At 31.1% G+C, this 23,747-nt stretch overlaps 1 protein-coding gene across 4 annotated transcripts in view; it reads left to right on the top strand.

Moving 5' to 3' along the window:
• bdl (borderless) overlaps positions 1-23,747 on the top strand; it is a gene marked incomplete at its 3' end in the record, with an annotated part of 116,361 nt that overhangs the window by 8,794 nt on the left and 83,820 nt on the right. For 2 of the 4 annotated variants that reach the window (XM_075296783.1, XM_075296780.1), the window contains 1 exon segment: positions 1,398-1,811. In XM_075296783.1, the coding sequence (XP_075152898.1) occupies positions 1,578-1,811 (234 nt within the window). In that variant the 5' untranslated portion in view covers positions 1,398-1,577. 4 annotated transcript variants of the gene reach the window in all.

The raw sequence follows: 23,747 nt of genomic DNA, 5'->3' as shown, positions 1-23,747 counted from the left end.
GCAGTGAAAAAATTTGGCTGCAATGAAGAGGTGATCCCCGAAACTTAGGCCTATTTTGAGGCAAAACCGAAGGAGTACTACCAAAATGTTATCAAAAAATTGGAAGGTCGTTATGATCGTTGTGTGGCTCTTGAAGGGAACTATGTTGAATAATAAAAACCAATTTTGACAAAAAAAAAAAAATTTTCTTTTTTCTTTGTTAAACCGGAGACTTATCACCCAACCTGTTACAATGTTAATCTTATTCCTTGTGCGAAATTTCCAATAAATCGGGTTTCTACTTTGACCTTAGTGGCCATATCAGTATTGGGCAAAACATATATTGTATATGGGAGCTATGTCTAAAAGTTAGAATACTAATCACACGCCCTATACAAAATTTCGCATAAATCGAAGTAAAACCCTGGTTTCTTGAGCCATATAAGTGCATTTTGGGCGAAAAATATGTATAAGAGCCATATCTAAATCTGAACCGATTTCTACTCCCTGTGCAAGATTTCACATACATCGCAGAAAAACTACGGCTCGGCTAATGCCCTGGGGTGGTCATATGAGTGCAAATCGGGCGAAAGATCTGTGGTATTTATAGTCAGAGTCTACTCCCTGTGCAAAATTTCACATAAATCGGAGTGAAACTATGGCTTCTGTGGTCAGTGGAGTAAAAGTCTTGCTTCTAGAGTCATATAGAACCCTTTTGATTTTCCAAAATCAATAGGGTTCTATTCTGATCCAAACTCCTAACATACTTGTGCCAAACTTGAAACCGATTGGACTAAAACGACCTAGACTTTGTTCACAAAAATGTGTTCACAGAAAGACGGACAGACGGACATAGCTAGATCGACTCAGGGGGCCGGACCCTAGCATTAGTGCCAAAGGATCCACGTATCTATCTCGTCTCTTTCTGGGTGTTGCAAACATATATAACTTATAATACCCTGATACACAGTGTAGCGCAGGGTACAAATATGGATATTTTGGCATTTTTTGCACAATTCGGAAAAACACATATATGGGGGCTTTGTACACCCTGTTCCACAGTGTGATGCAAGCTTTAAAGCCTTGAAGGCTTCACTATTGTTTTGTGTATAGAGCCAAGATTTTTAGCTTGATAGTTCCCTAGAAAAATTCTTTATTTTTCTCTTTGGCTCAGAATCAACACAAAAATTTTTAAGGGATGTTTAAAATCTTTGGATCTAAATAAACTTGTTTTTCAAGTGTTGATGCGGAATCAATACCAAAGCCACTAAATTAAAGACAACCACTTTTGGGATTGAGTATGCTTTTTGTCGGTTTATCCAACATGAAGAGTACATAGATTTTTTTTATCATCAATATCTAATTGAAAACATTTTTTCTTTTACTTCACAATATACCCTCTTAAAAATAAAAAAAAAATTAACTAAATTACTACAAAAAGAAATAAAAAGAGACTAAAGACATTGCATTCTTGAAGCGCCATTTCGCTTTTCGTGAAAATTCTCAAACTAAATCAACAAAAAACAATCAACCGCTGAAGCATTTGCAAAAAATAACAACGTAACAACAAAACCAACCAACCAACCGCTATTATCAACATGAGACAACGTAAACTGATATTATGCCATAACGTCTATGGATTTTTAGCTTTATTCTCGTCATCGCTCTTCATTTTAATGAGCATATCTTGTGTTGCTGTATCAGGTGCACGCCAAGATCGACAGAAACTAACAAATCTGGAGGCCAAGGTTGGTTCATATGTGGTCTTCAATTGTTACATTGATTTTCCCTATGATATGGTCATACCCTATGTGGTCCATTGGAGTAAAGATGTAAGTATCCAAGTCACGTCCACCATTCTATTCTACTATGCTTTCTATCTCATTATCTATGCAAATAAGTTTTCCTAAATGAGTTAATTTGCTTACATTTCTTCAAATTATGGAAAAGCTTAAATTATTATACTAGCACTCTAGTCTTAGAAAAATAAGTTCGAGTGGTCTAAGCTTTTGAGACAATGAATCATGCTTGCATATAGATGAAGAGGAAAGTGGATTATGGGTCTAGTAGTGAAAATACATTTAAGGAGGACTGGAATTCCTCGCAAGAAAATTTATAAAGATAACTTATTATAACGTATTGAAATTCTATACAGAAAAAAACATGTTTGGACATGGTTGTCGCGTCCATTTAATGCTTATCTAGAGCATGTAATTGTCGCGAAAACCATGTATTTTGTCATTGTAAAAATAATTTTCGAGCGGAGAAAAAAAAACAAATAAACATTTCAATGGTTCTCAAATGCCCAAACATGTCCTATTATTTAAATGATAGAATTGGAGACCATTACATGGTCGGCAAAATCATAAACCTGACCATTCAATTCTTTTACTTTTTTGCAGAGAAAAAAGTATTTTTATAGGTTAAGTATAGACATGTCTCTAGAACCATTATATGATCATAAAGACCATGTACATTGTTTTCGTGACCATTTAATTTTTTCAATTTTTTGCAGCTAAAAGAATTTTATAAAAACGTTGAGCAGGTACACGCAATTTTCATTTTGCGCGTCAGTCGTGTGTTGATTGTTTCTTGGAATGGACGGAGAATACGCAATTACTTTGTTTTGTGTTGATAATTTATGACAAAATTACCTACAGAAATACAATTTTGTCACAATTTTCTATAGAAATAAAATTTTGACAAATTTTCTAAGGAAATAAAATTTTGAAAAAATTTATTTATTCAGAAGTGGCACGTGGTTCTATGTGAACACAAAAAAGGAAAGTGTAATTGAAAAAAAATGCACCTGTTTTTTGTTCTGCATTTTGATATATGGTATAATTTATTTTTATTTACATGATGTCTCCGTTGGTATATTTGATGGGCACGAAGTAAATATGGTATGATTACTTTTGTTGAAATTGGACCAAAATAGAGTGTGTAAAAATATGTGATGTTTGCTTGCACGACATTATAAATAAAGGGTGGTTAAATTGTAAGGGCCGATGATGAATGTGAACCACACCTAAACGCCAAGTTTTTTTTTCCGAATTTTATTTGACATTTCTCTATTTCAGACTTACTCAATTTGAACCATGGAGAGATACATAATCCAACAAAGTGTTAAATGGTTCCAAGAAATGGCAACAATGGATGATCAATTTTCGAAGAAAATCATCTTCAGTGATGAGGCACATTTTCACCTCAGTGGATTCGTCAATAAACAGAATTGCCGCATTTGGGCGAATGAGAATCCAAGAGTGATTGTCGAAAAACCAATGCACCCACAAAGAGTGACTGTTTGGTGCGGTTTATGGGCTGGCAGCATCATCGGGCCGTATTTTTTCCAAAATGAGGCCGGTCAGGCAGTTACTGTGAATGGTGTTCGCTATCGTGAGATGATAACGAACTTTTTATGGGCCGAATTGGAAGATATGGATGTGGACGATATGTGGTTTCAGCAGGATGGTGCCACTTGCCACACAGCTAACGAAACAATGGCTCTTTTGCGCAACAAATTCAATGGCCGTGTTATCTCACGTAATGGCGATGTCAATTGGCCGCCAAGACCATGTGATTTGACTCCGTTGGACTTTTTTCTTTGGAGTTATTTGAAAGAAAAGGTGTACGTCGATAAGCCAGCAACAATTCAAGAGCTAAAGGATGAGATAATTCAGCACATTAACGGCATAGAACCTCCATTATGCCTCATCGTCATCGAAAATTTGGACCATCGGATAAAGGTGTGCCACCGACGTCGCGGCGCCCATTTGGCCAATATTTTGTTCCATACATAATTGAGTAATACCAATGTATCATAATAAAATAAAAATACAATAATCCTAAATAGTTTGTGTTTTATTCAAAATCAACATCGGCCCTTGAAATTTTAACCACCCTTTACAAATAAACAATGAATTAGTTTATAAATAAATAAAAACAAATAAATAAAGTTAATTTTGTGTTTTCTTTTCTCAAGTGGCGTTCTTTTTTCGACGACGAAAAAAGTTTTTCCATAAAGATCAAAACATTTTAGATTGTGGCCATGTTCTTTTAACTGGAAGAACAAAATTTTTGACAAATACCGTAACATGTTAGATCGTGACCACTGTCTTTTTATGGAAACAAATTTCTTTTTTATCAATATAATACCTTTTGAGATAAGGACAATTTTACATTTCTTAGAACCATGTTCACTGAGCCAACATGGTTGCTGGAAAAATGTTACATGGTCGTCGCAAAAATAGGTCCTATCATATTATTTTGCTCTTCGAATACGTTTGTGACAATCATGTTTCTTCTCTGCATGTAGAAATAAAATTTTGACAAATTTTCTATGGAAATAAAATTTTGACAAAATTTTCTATGGAAATAAAATTTGGACAAAATTTTATATGGCAATAAAATTTTGACAAAATTTTCTATGGAAATAAAATTTTGAAAAAATTTTCTAAAGAAATAAAATTTAAAAAAAAAATTTTATAGAAATAAAATGTTGACAGAATTTTCTATACAAATAAAATGATGACAAAATTTTCTATGGAAATAAAATGTTGACAAAATTTTCTATGGAAATAAAGTTTTGACAAAAAATTTTCTATAGAAATAAAATTTTGACAAAATTTCCTATAGAAAAAATTTCCTATAGAAATAAAATTTTGACAAAAATTTTTATAGAAATAAAATTTAAAAAAAAATGTTCTGTAGAAATAAAATTTTGACAAAAAATTTTCCATAGAAATAAAATTTTGACAAAATTTCCTATAGAAATAAATGTTTGACAAAATTTTTTTACAGAAATAAAATTTAAAAAAAATGTTCTGTAGAAATTAAATTTTGATAAAATTTTTTATAGAAATAAAATGATGACAGAATTGTTTATACAAATAAAATTTTGACAAAATTTTCTACGAAAATAAAATTTTGACAAAATTTTCTATGGAAATAAAATTTGACAAAATTTTCTATAGAAATAAAATTTTGACAAAATTTTCTATGGAAATAAAATTTTGACAAAATTTTTTATAGAAATAAAATTTTGACAAAATTTTCTATAGAAATAAAATTTTGACAAAATTTTCTATAGCAATAAAATTTTGACAAAATTATCAACAGCAATACAATTTTGTCACAATTTCCTATGGAAATAAAATTTTGACAAAATTTTCTATAGAAATAAAATTTCGACAAATTTTCTAGAGAAATGAAATTTTGAAAAAATTGTCTATAGAAATAAAATTTTGACAAAGTTTCCTATTGAAATAAAATTTTGACAAAATCTTCTATAGAAATAAAATGTTGACGACATTTTTATAGAAATAAAATTTTGACGAAATTTTCTATGGAAATAAAATTTTGATAAAATTTTCTATAGAATTAAAATTTTGATAAAATTTTCTATTGAAATAAAATTTTGATAAAATTTTCTATAGAAATAAAATTTGACAAAATTTTCTATAGAAATAAAATTTGACAAAATTTTCTATAGAAATAAAATTTTGACAAAATATTCTATGGAAATAAAATTTTGACAAAATTTTTTATAGAAATAAAATTTTGACAAAATTTTCTATAGAAATAAAATTTTGACAAAATTTTCTATAGCAATAAAATTTTGACAAAATTATCAACAGCAATACAATTTTGTCACAATTTTCTATGGAAATAAAATTTTGACAAAATTTTCTATAGAAATAAAATTTCGACACATTTTCTAGAGAAATGAAATTTTGAAAAAATTGTCTATAGAAATAAAATTTTGACAAAGTTTCCTATAGAAATAAAATTTTGACAAAATCTTCTATAGAAATAAAATGTTGACAAAATTGTCTATAGAAATAAAATGTTGACGACATTTTTATAGAAATAAAATTTTGACGAAATTTTCTATGGAAATAAAATTTTGATAAAATTTTCTATAGAATTAAAATTTTGATAAAATTTTCTATGGAAATAAAATTTTGATAAAATTTTCTATAGAAATAAAATTTGACAAAATTTTCTATAGAAATAAAATTTTGACAAAATTTTCTATGGAAATAAAATTTTGACAAAATTTTTTATAGAAATAAAATTTTGACAAAATTTTCTATAGAAATAAAATTTTGACAAAATTTTCTATAGCAATAAAATTTTGACAAAATTATCAACAGCAATACAATTTTGTCACAATTTTCTATGGAAATAAAATTTTGACAAAATTTTCTATAGAAATAAAATTTCGACAAATTTTCTAGAGAAATGAAATTTTGAAAAAATTGTCTATAGAAATAAAATTTTGACAAAGTTTCCTATAGAAATAAAATTTTGACAAAATCTTCTATAGAAATAAAATGTTGACAAAATTGTCTATAGAAATAAAATGTTGACGACATTTTTATAGAAATAAAATTTTGACGAAATTTTCTATGGAAATAAAATTTTGATAAAATTTTCTATAGAATTAAAATTTTGATAAAATTTTCTACAGAAATAAAATTTTTACAAAATTTTCTATGGAAATAACATTTTGACAAAATTTTCTATAGAAATAAAATTTGATAAAATTTTCTATAGAAATAAAATTTGACAAAATTTTCTATAGAAATAAAATGTTGACAAAATTTTCTATAGCAATAAAATTTTGACAATATTATCTACAGAAATACAATTTTTCACAATTTTCTATACAAATAAAATTTTGACAATTTTTCAAAAAAAAAAATTGAAAAAATTTTCTATAGAAATAAAATTTTGATAAAATTTTGACAAAATTTCCTATAGAAATAAAATTTTGACAAAATTTCCTATAGAAATAAAATTTTGACAAAATTTTCAATAGAAATAAAATTTTTAAAAAAATGTACTATATAAAAAATATTTTGATACAATTTTTTATAGAAATAAAATTTTGACAAAATTTTCTATAGAAATAAAATTTTGACAAAATTGTCTATAGAAATAAAATTTTGACAAAATTTCCCATTGAAATAAAATATTGACAGAATTTTCTATACAAATAAATTTTTGACAAAATTTTCTATAAAAATAGAATTTGGAAAAATTTTTCTATTCAATTTTCTTTCTCAAATTTGAAACAAGACGTAGGGGTCTTGTTTCATTAGAGGGAGCCACCGTGGTGCAATGGTTGGCATGCCCGCCTTGCATACGCAAGGTCGTGGGTTCGATTCCTGCATCGACCGAACACCAAAAAGATTTTCAGCGGTGGATTATCCCACCATTTGACATTTCTAACCTACTTCATTAGGGTTAGTGTAGCCCATTATACATTCGGCTTCTCTAGCCTCTAGTTCTTTCTTACATAGCTTCCTATGCTAAATGTTATATATGCATATAATATCATCAATAAAATTCTTTTTTGATCAAACAAAATTATTTCCATCCATGTGTTCCAAATACCATCACCATCGCATTGTATTGCCCTTTGTCATCATCAGCATTGTCCCCAGCATTGTTATTGTTAAGTTGCCCATTTGTGGTTATGGCACAAATTGTAATTAATCCATTTCTCGTAATGTTCTCGATAATTAATGGAAGCATTAAGTAGCAAATAATATTTTAGTACAATTCAATTGAATATGGGGCCGATGAAAAGTGTCATCATTAGTCACCAAGGCTGTCAACAGCAAAAGTTTCATTGCAAAAATTTGTTTAGTGGTGCAGTGCGATGTGAGCGCATTTGTTGTCGGCTCTTCAATGTGACATATTTTTGACACATGTTTCGCCAAAATATATTAAATTACATATAGTAGATGCGTGTATATGAGTTGTAAAATTTTCATCAAATTACATAAAAACAAAATATTAGAAATTAGTAGAAAATAAATTATAACTAGTGCAGCCATTGGACAAGCTGTCATACAATGTAGTACATAAATGTGATGTAATTGAAATAATGACATTTCTATTTGAATTTAAGTTCAAACATTTGATAAGTGTCACTTTTAATGCATTTAGATTAGCATATGTTTATACATCGTAATATGAGGGGTTAATTTCAAATTAAACTAAGTTAGATTAGGTTAGGCTAGGTATTGTGTAATACCACATGTGGTGAACTTCTCTTCTATCAATGAGTGCTGAACGCCCAATGGAATGTTTAGTTCAATGACAAGAGCCCTGCTTTTTATACCCCGCACCACACTGTGGAACAGGGTATTATAATGTTTGCAACACCCAGAAGGAGACGAAATAGACACATGGTGTCCTTGGCAATAATGCTCAGGGTGGGTCCCTCAGTCGATCTAGCCATGTCCGTATGTCTTTGAACACATTTTTGTGATCGAAGTCTAGGTCGCAGTTTTAGTCCAATCGACTTCAAATTTGGCATAATTTTCTGTTTTGGGTCAGGATAGCACCCTATTGATTTTGGAAGAAATCGGTTCCATATAAGGGTGGTTAAATTGTAAGGGCCGATGTTGAATGTGAACCACACTTAAACGCCAAGTTTTTTTCCGAATTTTATTTGACATTTCTCTATTTCAGACTTACTCAATTTGAACCATGGAGAGATACACAATCCAACAACGTTCCAATGGTTCCAAGAAATGGCAACAGAGGATGATCAATTTTCGAAGAAAATCATCTTCAGTGATGAGGCACATTTTCACCTCAGTGGATTCGTCAATAAACAGAATTGCCGCATTTGGGCGAATGCCCGATATGTACTTATGTGGACCCAGAAGCCAGAGTTTTACCCTAATTTGCTTGACATTTTTCAAGTGTGCCAAATTTGATTGAAATCGGTTCAGATTTAGATATAGCTCCCATATATATTTTTCGCCCGATATGGAATTATATGGCCCAGAGGCCAGAGTTTTACCCACATAGCTTGTCTATAGCTTGTTTCGTTCGGAAGTTGGCGTGATCGGCCGACACCATCCGCGGCGCTTGAGTTTTGTTGGCCAATCGAAAGTGTACATTTTCATCTCACCTCTTTAGAAAGTCAAGTCGCTCATTTTGGCAACTTCTAGGCTCCTTCCAGTCCAACAATTTGTGTGCATTGGTCGTTAACTTTTTGGAACTTCAATGACTTTCGTCCAGACTCATTGTGCATTTGCATATAGCACCAAGAAGTCCCATCGTTAAGTATACCTATCGTCTTTGAATTAAGTTCGATTCAGCGATGTATGCCTGTCCGTCAGTCTGTTCTGTATATTTGTGTGCAATTTAAATTCGATTGTTCTAAAATTTGGCATAGGTTCTTATTTCGTTTGTTTCAAGAGCAAAATGTTATTTTTGGTCGATGAACATGGAACTTTTTTGTCGCAAATGTTATATATATATGTTTGGCGAAATCAGACACATAATTTTTGAGAAACTAATATGGTTTCGACAAACATGTTACATGTTCCCCGTCCAAAAATAACATTTTGCTCTTGAAACATGTCTGAGATGATTATATTCCTAATTCACACTTTACTCTGCTTGGCCAAGATATTTTTCTACTATTGTGAAATCATTTCGGAAGGGATGTGGCTCTAAATGTTGTTGACGTGTCTGTGTATATTTTGCCCATATATCCCACAAATATAGATATGATGAAGATGGTTCATCGATCGATCTACCATTTCCATTTTTCGAGCATTTAGAAGTCGATTTGCTTGAGATACGAATTAGAAGTTCTTTATACCCATCAATTAATTTTCTAATGTCGGTTTGAATCGAATGATATTTTGGTATCCGTTCATACCTTTTGTCCAATTAGGTCTAGGGAAGTTATTCACTGAATCACATAGAAAAGAAACTATTTTTTATTTATTTTTTATAAAATGGTATTGTGTAATTTTAATTAAAATATGGGATTTTTGGATAATAAGGCTTTCTAATTTAGTGACAAGAGGTAAAAAAAAATCTGCCAACACTGAAAGCATCCGTTTTAGAGATATGTTCATCTCACGAGAAAGATTTCTACTACTGAGGCATGGATTTCGATACAATGAGACCTTCATTTTTCGTATCAATTCTGTTGTTATTAGCATTTTTTTTTTGTGTTGCATTCTGATCCTCCTGATCTGTAGGAACTGATTGACTACTACTCGGTAGCCATACCTAAAGAAAAAACACTTTCTCCCGGAAGTATTTTCTCTTAGAGCAAATAACCCCAAATCTATGATTAGCGATTCGATTATTGCCTTTCTAAAATTCCATTCCTTAGAAAAGAAAGCGTTCTTTCAGTGCATGTAGGTTCAAATATACTTTTGGGACTTCAAACTACCTTACAAATATTGGGAGAATGTCCCATTTTCCTCGCATTAAAAACCCCACATTCGCATATCTATGAAAATCAAATTTATTAATCACGCAAGAAGAAATCAGTTATCATAGAATTCCATGATTTCACATATATGATTCTTTTATGATTCTTCACTCGCGATTTAATCAATTAATATTAAGTATCAAATGGATGCTAATTAAATTGAAAAAAATAATGAATTTTTTTATTATTCTGCACTTTTATTCCACTTGCTTATAACAAAAAGAAAACACAAAAACAATGAAAGCAATGTCAACAACAAAATAATTATCTGAGAGTATGCAAATGACAATAATCATGGTGGTGGACAATTGTTGATGATTTTTTGTTCAATTGTTGGGTCGAACAATTGTTTTTCCGATACTTGGAAATTAAAATCGAGTCGAATTAAAATAGTTCACGTCATATGGAATTTTTAGGACTCACGAAAATTTCTGTGAGTCACTCAGGAATCGATAGTGTGAGTATGCATTAGTGCAGGTGAAATACAAATTAAAGGGAATGTGATCTGTTTATTGATAATGATGCTCGACCCGATATCACTAATATCGTTCGTCATTAAAAAATTTCAATCGCAAGCGTGCTCGATCAATTTTAATCACTTGCCTATCACCAAGTGATATACAAAGAAGAATGTTTTTTTTATCAAATCCCAAATTCGTTATAAATATTTTAATCAAATAACCGAGTATTTGCTTTTAAAACATTGTGCAGCAAATGACTATTTGAAAAATCGAATTTTTGAGGTGTAAGTTTTTAAAATTTAGTAGAAGTCGACTTTTTTTAAATAAAATATTAAATGTAAAAAAATCGATTTTTTGGATTTTCGGCTTCTTCAAATTTTGGGCAAGTTGATTTTTCACATTTGGAAAGGTCGAAAATTTGAAATATGCTCAAAATGTTGAACATCTCAAAATTTGGAAAAGTCGACTATTCCACCTTTCGACTTTTGAAAAATAACTATATACGGCCGTCAGTTCGACCAGGCCGAATCTTATATACGCTCCACCATTGAAACTTCTTCTAAAGACTGTCATCCCCAGTCGAATTGGGTTGCGGTTAGAGGTGTGCACGTGAGTAATAGTTTTTTTACGCTCACGCACACTCACGACGGAAAATCTTACTCACGAACGATATTGTCTGGTAGAATTACGCTTACGCACACTCACGAAAAGAAAATTTGTACACACGCACGAAAATGTCGTGACTCACGAAAACTATCGTGACTCACGAAAAATGTTGTGACTCACTAAAAACTTGTTGAGTAATTTACTTTAGCGACGTGTGTGAAAACATGAGCATTATTAAAATCGAGAGCGTTATTACACTTTTAACATCCCAGGTGTCCCTAAAATTGTAAATGAATTTAACTCTTAAGCGTTTTATGTTGGTGAGCGGGATTATTTTCGTGAGCGTAAATCTTTACTCACGCACACTCACGAAGATAATATTTTCGTGACTCACGCTCACGCACGACATTTTGGTTTGTTAATCACGCTCACGCACACTCACGCGTGAGGCGTGAGTCACGAAAATTTTCATGAGTCAACTAAGAGATACTTCATGAATTTTCTATAGAAATACAAATTTGACAAAATTTTCTATAGAAATAAAATTTTGACAAAATTTTCTATCGAAATAAAATTTTGACAAAATTTTCTATCGAAATAAAATTTTGACAAAATTTTCTATAGAAATAAAATTTGAGCAAAATTTTCTATAGAAATAATATTTTGACAACATTTTCTATAGAAATAAAATTTTGACAAAATTTTCTATAGAAATAAAATTTGAGCAAAATTTTCCATAGAAATAATACTTTGACAAAATTTTCTATAGAAATAAAATTTTGACAAAATTTTCTATAGAAATAAAATTTTGACAAAATTTTCTATAGAAATAAAATTTGACAAAATGTTCTATAGAAATAAAATTTTGACAAAATTTTCTATAGAAATAAAATTTTGACAAAATTTTCTATAGAAATAACATTTTGACAAAATTTTCTATAGAATTAAAATTTTGACAAAATTTTCTATAGAAATAAAATTTTGACAAAATTTTCTATACAAATAAAATGTTGACTAAATTTTCTAAGATTATGAACCGATTTCCAAATTTTCTATGATTATGAACCGATATAGATCAATTTTTGTGTGATTGGGGATCGCTTTATCTGGGGCTATATATAACTATAAACCGATATGGACCAACTTTGGCATGGTTGTTAGAGACCATATACTATCTCCAAGAGGCTCCGGAGGTCAAATCTGAGGATCGGTTTATATGGGAGCTATATATATGTTAATTATGGACCGAAATGGGCCAATTTTTGTATGGTCGTCCCTATACTAACACCACGTACCAATCTTCAACCTGATCAGATGAATTGTGCTCCTCCAAGAGGGTCCTAGGGTCAAATCTGGGGATTAGTTTATATAGGGGCAATACGTAAGAGTGGTCCGATATAGACCATTTGCAATACCATGTGACCTACATCAATAACAACTACTTGTGCCAAGTTTCAACTCGATGGCTTATTGCGTTCGGATGATAGCGTGATTTCAACAGACGAACGGACGGGGACGTGATCGACTCAGAATTTCATCATGACCCAGGATATACTCGTATATATTTTATGGGATCTTAGAGAAATATTTCGATGTGTTACAAAGGGAATGGTGGAGGGTATACAAATTATATTTGGAAAAGTATATTTGGAAAAGTCAAATTTTCGACATTCAATAAATTTTGAGAAGTCTTCTTTTCAAATGTTGTTAATAAAAGTTTAATTTAGAAAAGTAAACTTTTCGACTATTCAACTTTTCCAAAACAAAAATTTAAAAAAAGGAGATCGCTCAAAATTATAAAAAAAATAATATCGACTTTTTTGGACAAAAATTTCACTTGGTCGATTTTGACTAACATCAAAAATCGACTATTCAATTTGAGGTAGTTTTCAAAAATATAAAAAATCAAAAAAAAAAATGTTTTTTTTCCTAAATTTTGGTCTTTTCAAAATTTGCATAATTTTAATTACATTTGGAAAAGTCAAGTTTTTGAACTTACATTTTTTAACATATTGGAGACATTTCGTTTTTAACCTTACAAGTTTTGAAAAGTTGACTTTAGGAGTTCTCGCCTTTTTTAACTTTTAGAGAATTAGACTTATCCACATTTCAACTTCTTCAAATTTTCGAATTATTCACACTTTTGATAGGTCGTCTTCGCAACCTTTCATCTTTTTAATATTTATGCCCTAGAACACATAGTGGTTAGGGTATCCCTAATTCATAATGAAAACTTTCATTGTCTTTATACAATTGTTTCGTTGGATTAGCTTCAAATTGCAAATTTTGTTAATATTATGAAGGGTTCTCGTTTAGTTTTTCTTATTCCCCCATCTTATGAGGGATATATATCTAGTATACAAAGGTTCGTTGGTCACCACAAAGTTTTTCAGTAATGCTGTTGACATTTCTAAGTGTATCAAAGCTCCCTAAATAGTTTCCCTGCAATGGTCGGGAAACTATTTAGGGAGCGGGCTCGGCCCTAACAAGGGAGTCCTTTGTCGGTGAACTTAACATAGAATTGGGCATCACTCATTAATAAAAGAGAAGTTCTCGACTTGTGGTATCACAATGGAAGGAATAACCTAAGTAAGCCTAACAAAAATATAGGGGCTGCCACAATACCTAACCTAACATTGTTATGTAGAGAGATCCCCGGGTGACCCTGAAATGGGCAAGGGTAAAGGGTCCAGAAGTTCTAAGGATACAATTCTTAAAAATGGACTTTGTGACACCACGTAATTTTCCAATTCGACTTCGATAAAACGACAAAGCGAGATGAAAGAATCCACAAATTAGAAGTATTTTCATGAATCCGCATAGTGGTTTAAGACGTATAAATATATTTTTCCATACCAAAAAACCAACAACATATCAGAGACACTTTTCCTTGTAAATTTGAAATAACCCGAATATAACACCACCTTAATATTGAAATAGCTGATATGTCATGTCACTCACACAATTGGTTTTCCATTTAATTTAATAATCTATTGATGTGAAGTTTTTTTCCATATGGATTCTCATGAATAAAAGTGCGCTTGACTAATTGCGCCAAAGCGTTTGATTCAATTGAAATGTCACTATAATCACTTCCATTTCAACAACAGTCCATAAAATCGAAAGCGATGTGTAAAACATCGGTAAATAAAATAAACGTCGTCTATGTCCATGTCGATGTTGATTCGGATGATAAGTGACATCATGACCCAATGTGCTAAATGTCCCCAAATACAATAATAGAGTAAATTTAACAAAACATAATACAGAATAAATAGATAACCATATCATTGCTATGCCCCTGGCTTTACAATGTTATGGTCATGGACAGAAATAGACACCACCAATTATTGGAAGTATAGTGTATGGTCATAGAAATTAGTAAACGTCGAACTGCCGTCAACCATTCCTAATAGATATAGCGTAGCTTAGTGGCAAACCGATATTTTTATAACCTCCACCATAGGATGGGGGGTATATTAACTTTGTCATTCCGTTTGTAACACATCGAAATATTGATCTAAGACCCCATAAAGTATATATATATATATATTCTGGGTCGTGGTGAAATTCTGAGTCGATCTGAGCATGTCCGTCCGTCCGTCCGTTCGTCTGTTGAAATCACACTAACTTCCGAACGAAACAAGCTATCGCCTTGAAACTTGGCACAAGCAGTTGCTATTGATGTAGGTCGGATGGTAATGCAAATGGGCCATATCGGTCCACTTTTACGTATAGCCCCCATATAAACGGACCCCCAAATTTGGCTTGCGAGGCCTTTAAGAGAAGCAAATTTCATCCGATCCGGCTGAAATTGGGTACATGATGTTAGTATGTGGTCTCTAACAACCATGCAAAAATTGGTCCACATCGGTCCATAATTATATATAGTCCCCATATAAACCGATCCCCCGATTTGGCTTGCAGAGCCTCTAAGAGAAGCAAATTTCATCCGATCCGGCTGAAATTTGGTACATGGTGTTAGTATATGGTCTCTAACAACCACGCAAAAATTGATCCACATCGGTCCATAATTATATATAGCCCCCATGTAAACCGATCCCCCGATTTGGCTTGCAGAGCCTCTAAGAGAAACAAATTTCATCCGATCCGGCTGAAATTTGGTACATGATGTTAGTATATGATCTCTAATGACCATGCAAAAATTGGTCCATATCGGTCCATAATTATATATAGTCCCCATATAAACCGATCACAAGATTTGACCTCCGGAGACTCTTGGAAGACCAAAATTCATCTGATTCAGGCGAAATTTGGCACGTGATGTTAATATACGGCCTCAAACACCCATGCAAAAATTGGTCGATATCGGTCCATAATTATATATAGGCCCCATATAAACCGATCCCCAGATTTGACCTCCGGAGCATCTTGGAAGAGCAAAATTCTTCCCATTCGGTTGAAATTTGGTACGTGATGTTAGTATATGGTATCCAACAACCATGCAGGAATTGGTTCCTATCAGTCCATAATTATATAGAGCTCCCATATAAACCGATCGCCAGATTTGACCTCCGGTGCCTTTTGGAGAAGCAAAATTCATCCGATCTGGTTGAAATTTTATACGTGGTGGTAGTATATGATATTTAACAACCATGCCAAAAGTGGTCCATATCAGTCCATAATCATTTATAGCCCCCATATAAACCGATCCCGATATTTGGTTTTGGAGCCTCTTAGGTTAAAGGTTAGGTTAAAATGGGAGCCCGAAAATGGCAGGTTAGGTTAGGTTAAAGTAGGTTGGAGCCTCTTGGAGGAGCAAATTTCATCCGAGTGAGTTGAAATTTGAAGAAGTTTCTACGCAATCCATTGGGAGGGTACATAAGATTCGCCCTGGCCGAACTTACGGCCGTATATACTTGTTTGAGCTCACTTAGACTATTCAATCCATTGTGATATCAGAGATGGTGAACACCTCTCCTATCAATGTATTCTTTCCGATACTATATTTAGCCCAATCACCTCTATAGCACCTCCATTTTATAACCAAGTCCGTTAAACGTTTCAATCGCTTATGAAACCAATACATTTTACCCGCATTACAAAGAGAGAATAAACCATTGCCGAAAACCTTACCCTAGTTTAGCAGAATGTTATATTAGGATTGTTTTTTATATTCAGGGATTAGAAAACAAATATTAGTCAACGAGTATTTACTTTATTTCAAAATTTTCCTCATTAAGATCTATACACTTCTGCATGCGTTTTAAGCAATTGTCGCCACTCTGATTGAGGTATCAACCGCTTCTTTAGGTGTTAAAAATATTGACCTCTCATTTTATTTTTTACGTACGGGAATAAAAGAAGTCATTCGGTGCCAATTCAATTGTTTTAGTAGATGTGTGAGAGCTCGCATTGTTGTAGGGAAGAGTATCCGTCGTAGTTGGTTTTCCTGATTTCTTGGAAGACAATAGGCAAACAAATGGGTTATACCACTCAGAATTGACTGTTCTGCGATGTTCTAGTGGGGAGGGAAACGAAAGATAAGGTGAATAATTTAGCTAGAGGTGCGCCACCACTCTAGTCTCTTGTTCTTTTTCTTCCTAATCCTTTCCTATTCTACGGCTAGAGATGTACAATCACTCTACCCACGTGTTATCCTCATCCACAGCTAGAGGTATGCGACCACTCTAGTCACGTGTTCTGTTTCTTCCTCATCCTTTCCTATTCCACGGCTAGAGGTGTGCAATCACTCTAGCCACGTGTTCTTGCCTTTTCCCCCGTTCTCTCCTATTCCACCACTAGAGGTGTGCTCTCCCTTTTCCTCATCCACAGCTAGAGCTGTGCTATTACTCTAGTCAAGCGTTCCTTCTTTTCCCCCCATTCTCTCCTATTCAACCGCTAGAGGTGTGCAATCACTCTAGCCGAGTGTTCTCCTTTTCCCCATCTCCTACTATTCTTCAGCTAGAGATGTGCGACCACCCTAACCCCGTCCAAAGGTACACAGGTTGACCGAAATCCGACTTTTACGTACCTTTCGTCTTATACATTCACAGGAGTAGTGTTCACCTCTCCACATGTTGGTCGAAATCTGACTTCCCCATACCTTCCGTCTCCATGGGTGTGGTTGCCTAAAATAATCAACCAAAAATTGGATAAAATTTTACCAATAAACTACCAAACAATAACATCCTATTTTGAAAAATTTTACTTATATAGAAAATTTTGTCAACAATTTAATTTTATCGAAAATTTTGTGAAAATGTTATTTCTATAGAAAATTTTGTCAAAATTTTATTTCTATAGACATTTTTGGCAAAATTTTATTTCTGTAGAAAATTTGAACTAAATTTTATTTTATTAATTTTCTTTTCAATATATCATTTCATTACAGATTTTATTTCTATAGAAATTTTTTACAAAATGTTGTTTCTATGGAAAATTTTTTACAAAATTTTATTTATATAGAAAATTTTGTAAAATTTTTATTTCGATAGGAAATTTTGTCAAAATTTTATTTCTATAGAAAATTTTGCCCAAATTTCATTTCTATAGAAAATTTTGTGAAAATATTATTTCTATAGAAAATTTTGTCAACATTTTATTTCTATAGAAATTTTTGACAAAATTTTATTTCTGTAGAAAATTTGAACTAAATTTTATTTTATTAATTTTCTTTTCAATATATCATTTCATTATAAATTTTATTTCTATAGAAATTTTTTAAAAAATTTTGTTTCTATAGAAAATTTTGTCAAAATTTTATTTCTATAAAAATTTTGTCAAAATTTAATAGAAAATTTTATCAAAATTTCATTTCTATAGAAAATTTTATTTCTATAGAAAATTTTGTCAAAAGTGTATTTCTATAAAAAAATTTGTCAACATTTTATTTCTAAAGAAAATTTTGTCAAAATTTTATTTCTATAAAAGAATTTGTCAAAATTTTATTTCTATAGAAAATTTGGTCAAAATTTCATTTCTATAGAAAATTTTGTCAAAATTTTCATGGCTGCAACTCGGGCCAAAAGTAATCTACCAAAATTTGGAGAAAGTTGTACCAAAAAACTACCAAACAAAAACATTTTATTTTGCAAAATTTAGAAAGTTTTGTCAAAATTTTATTTCTATCGAAAACTTTCTTAAAATTTTATTTCTATAGAAAATTTTGTCAAAATTTTATATCTATAGAAAATTTTGTCAAAATTTTATTTCTATAGAAAATTTTGTACACATTTTACTTTTGTAGAACATTTTGTCAGAATTTTATTTCTATAGAAAATTTTGTCAGAATTTTCATGGTTGCAACTCGGGCCAAAAATAATCTACCAAAATTTGAAGAAAATTGTATTTCTATAAAAAATTCTGTCAACATTTTCTTTGGAGAAAATTTTGTCAACATTTTATTTATATAGAAAATTTTTTCAAAATTTTATTTCTATAGAAAATTTTGTCAAAATTTTATTTCTATTGAAAATTTTGTCAACATTTTATTTTGTCAAAATTGTATTGCTATAGAATATTTTGTTAAAAATTTATTTTTATAAAAAAAATTATCAAAATTTTATTTTTATTTATGAGTTGCAATATCTACCACACCTTTAAAAATTCTACTGATCTACCAAGCAGTACAAAAACTACCATTGTTTGTAGAATTCTACCAACTGTGGCAACCGTAGTCGCACCGCCAAAGATCTGTGGATAAGCGTTTACCGCTCCACACGTTGACCGAAATCCGACTTCCCGTACCTTCGGTATCACACCGCCAAAGATCCACGAGAGTATTGTTCACCTCTCCACTCGACCATGACTTCACCACCACAGCTGTAGCGAGCCTGAGAACCATTAGGTTTCCCCTCACCAGAGATCCACAACCCGTCATAACCACAGCCAAGAGAGCTCCATAAAACTGACAAAACAATCCTCTCAGACTAAATTCTTAACTCTGTAACACAAAAATTGCTCACCACAATAAAGCTTATTACCTTAAAACCCTAAGAACCGTGCCTTCTCCTTATCTCAGTGTAATGAATAAATTTCTACGATGTACCCCTGTCTCCGAGCCAAAGTCGGAATAGTACGTCGTTACAAATATAAAAGGCAAACTTCTATCGTAATTCATAATTAATTCAAATATATCCTAAAAAGTGTATTCTGATATAAATTTGTAAGTTAATAATCTTATTTTGGCCCAGACATTAATTGTTCGTATCTTCTCCGCCAATGTTAATCCCTGACCTACAACCTTTTTATTGGCCCTGAGACAAGATATTACTTCAGTATATGGGTGTACGGTGTCATGATGGACACCTAATCGAATTATACATTCGATTGTGGTTGACAGTTTAAAATATCACTCGAAAATATACAAAGCAAACCAATATCAATGCGGTTTACACAATGCCTTCCGTAAGAAGGGAAATCAAGTAAAATTCTCAACAGGCACAACAAAAAATATGAGCAGCACCAGTACTGAGTTATATCAAAACTAATTTAGATAGGCAACAATTGGTGATTGAATTTACACTCAAGTAAAAGTTGTGTGGCAATGTATTGGTCAACATATTGACAATATTTTGATGTGTTACAAACGGAATGACAAAGTTAATATATGGACAAAGTAAATCCTATGGTGGAGGGTATAGAATTAGTAACATCATCACTCGGTAAGAGCTTACAGGTATCCAGAGGCATAACAACAGATTCTAGTTTCCCTGGAATATGTAAGGTAGTTCCTACACCCTCAAAAAAATCGCTTCTGTAACATATACCCAAACATATTTTGCTTCAAGCATATATATTTTCAGGATTGGTCCAAACAATATTTTGAAACAAAAACCAAACAAAATATGGGACATAAAACAAAATATTGTTTTATGTCCCAAACATAATATGTTCTAACATATTAACATATATGTCCCAAACATGTTATGCTAGTTTATGAACATTATATGCTTATACTTAAAAATATTGTGTTAAAAAATTTGAGTTCCAAACATATAATTTTTACACCCAAACATATGAAAAGCAGTCTTTTCGTCCGTGTAGCCTTGTTAACTCATTCGCTTTGCAGTTCCTTGGTGCATTCCTGTTGCTAGGTACCCATATTAGTAGAATATTATACTGTTAAGCCATCTCATTGAGAGATATAGCCATTATCGAGTTAAGGAACACAGAGTCCAAGGATTTGATTGCAGGTAGACTGTTTGAATAAATATCTTTGGAGCCAACAACACAGTTCTAGTTCTATTTTAGACTTAATTTATTTTTAGAATTGCTAGTCTGTAAGGGATTCATTTCACAGACTGAATAAGTAAATAAATAAATAAAATAAAAATATATTTATGTCAAAAATTTTTGGGAACTTTACTTCTGAGCAAATTTTCCTCCGCTCTTATTGCTAATATTCAGATGACATGGAAAAGAGGCTATAATGAATATTCTCTCTCTTTAGACGGTTTATTCTATATGGATTTCTGTGGAACGCATCTAGCTTTTACAAGATTTACATTTTTGATCGTGGTAAAATTCTCTGTCGATTTAGCTAGGTCCGTCATTTGAAATCAAACTAACAAGTTGACATATCTGTTTGAAATGTCGGACTATATATCCCCATATGAATTCTTTAGGCGGTATGAACGGATACCACTAAATTATTCCATATCGGACCATATTTAGATATATCTGATATCTGCTATTAGAGTCAGATATTAATTAGTAACTCCAGTGACTCGATTAATTTTTTTTTCTTACTACAGAGAAATTTAAAATTTAAATTTATTTTAAATAATAAATGATTTACAGCCTGTTTTAGATTAAATTACCTCAGTGGTCTTTGTCAACCACATTCATATGAAATTATCACAAAATTTAGTTGATGCTCTCATCTCTAATCGTATCAAAAAACCTTATAGATTGTCCACTCGGCTAATTTACATTGCATTACGAGTGTTTCAATGTTTTAATTTTATTTTATATTTTCAAACCTTTCTGGGTGACTAATTTATAGGCAGAAGGAGAGGCTGCACCGAATTAATTATAGACAAGTTTTTTTTTTTTAATAAAATTGCATTATTCACTCAATGCAATTAACGCCTGTCTACTCAAATGCCGTTCAATTCGATTGAACTCTGTTGGTGTAATTGATTTTGACAACAATAGTGACAGCGTCAACAACACTTCATCGATGACACAAAAATTTCCGTTTACTAACACACTCTCATATATCTGTTGACCAGAGGCAAAAATGAGTGATACCCAGGCAAAATAGGATGCCTGTTTTATTAACCTATCAGCTAAAGTCGTCAATGCTTTGGGCTTCTGCTAAAAAAAAACACATTTTGTACAATTACAGTGTGGCTGATATGTAATGCGACAATGTAAACGCAATAGTTTTTTTTTATATTTTTAATTCTTTTGTTCATGTCGGAAATAACACAAAATTTTAGAATCAGTTTAGACTTGTTTGAATTGGATAACTACGTCACGAATTGTGGTCTTCAAACAGCACACAAAGCCATAAAACTCTGCACGCCTTACACGCCTTCTTTTAGGGCTCCTTTTTGAAAGGCCTGGCAAATATTGCCTCGAATACGTAAGTATATAAAGCAAATAAATAACAAAAATACGCAAATACCCACAAATTTTAAAACCCACTTTAGATGCAATTCATGCTCTCAATAAAAGTAAACAATATGTTATATAGTCCATGAATTCCAGGATTACATTCCCATATACATATATTTAAATTCGAACTGCTTTGAACATAATCTTTTACACTCTAGACTTCATATTTAACGCCCTGCGATGAAACCCAATGTTAGTAAAAATATCCTTTACCACAGTAGTGGTGAAGGGTATAAATATATGGGAAACAATTAAAGATAAAGCCATTTTTATGCAATCTTGCAGAATTTTTTTATGATTTATGAAGTCATATGCATGTATTAGAGATATAAGTTAATTTCATAATTTTTTTACATTATCTGCTAGATCCACGGTTTCCACTCTAGCCAAAAATAATAATAAAACTGCCAAATAAAAAATCTTATTTTGAAAAATTTAATTTCTATAGAAAATTTTGTGAAAATTTTATATCTATAGAATTTTTTCAACATTTTACTTCAACGGAAAAAATTTTCAACATTTTACTTCTATTTTTTTCAACATTTTGTTTGCATGGAAAATTTTTTAAAAATTTTATTTCTATAGAAAAATTTTGCAAAATATTTTTTCCATAGAATTGTTTTGCAAACTATTGTTTCAATAGAAGTTTTTTTTGCAAAATTTTATCCCTATGAAAAATTTTATTTCTGTAGAACATTTTTGCAACATTTTATTTCAATAGTACATTTTTGCAAAATTTTATTTCTGTAGAACATTTTTGCAAAATTTTATTTCTATAGAAAATTTTGTCAAAATTGTATTTCCATAGAAAATTTTCTCAAAATTTTATTTTTATAGAAATATTTGTCAAAATTTTATGTGTCTACAAACTTTTGTCAAAATTGTATGTTTATAGAAAATTTTTGTCAAAATTTAATTTCTGTAGAAAATTTTGTCAAAATTTAATTTCTGTAGAAAATTTTATCAAAATTTTATTTCTATAGAAAATTTTGTCAAAATTTTATTACTATAGAAAATTTTGTCAAAATTTTATTAGTTATAGAAAATGTTGTCAAGACTTTATTACTTTTTGTCAAAATTTTATTTCTGTGAAAATTTTTTTTTTAAATTTTATTTCCATAGAAAATTTTTCAAAATTTTATTTCTATAGAAAATTTTGTTCAAACATTATTTCTATAGAAAATTTTGTCAAAATTTTATTTCTGTAGTAAAGTTTTGCAAAATGCTATTTCTATAGAAAATTTTTTCAAATTTTATTTCTATAGAAAATTTTGTCAAAATTTTATTACTATAGGAAAATTTGTCAAAATTTTATTTCTATTGAAAATTTTGTCAAAATTGTATTTCCATAGAAAATTTTGTCAAAATTTTATTTCCATAGAAAATTTTGTCAAAATTTTATTTCCATAGAAAATTTTGTCAAAATTTTATTTCCATAAAACATTTTGTCAAAATTATATTTCTGTAGAAAAGAAGTTCATGATATATTTGGACGCTATATCTAAATTTGTACCGATTTGGATGACATTTTAAATGTTCTACGAGACTCGCAAAACATTCAGATGTATGAAACTTGAAGAAAATAGCTTGATAAACACGTCAAATATGATCAGATCGGTGATAAATATATATGGCAGCTATACCAATCAATAGGTATTGTCTTTGGGCCGAAGCAAGTCCCTATGCCAAATTTCACGACGATCGCACTTAAACTGTCTGATCGTCCTGAAATTTGATATACACACAGACAGACGGATGTAGCTAAATCGAATTTGAATTTCATTCTAAGACGATCGGTATACTAAATGGGTGGTTCTTCTTGGCGTTACATACAAATGCACAATCTTGTTATA

Source organism: Haematobia irritans, chromosome 2, assembly GCF_050003625.1.
Source record: "Haematobia irritans isolate KBUSLIRL chromosome 2, ASM5000362v1, whole genome shotgun sequence".
Classification (NCBI taxonomy): Eukaryota; Metazoa; Arthropoda; class Insecta; order Diptera; family Muscidae; genus Haematobia; species Haematobia irritans.
Note: the sequence above shows the minus strand (reverse complement) of the source record. Positions and strands in the feature narration are given on the sequence as shown.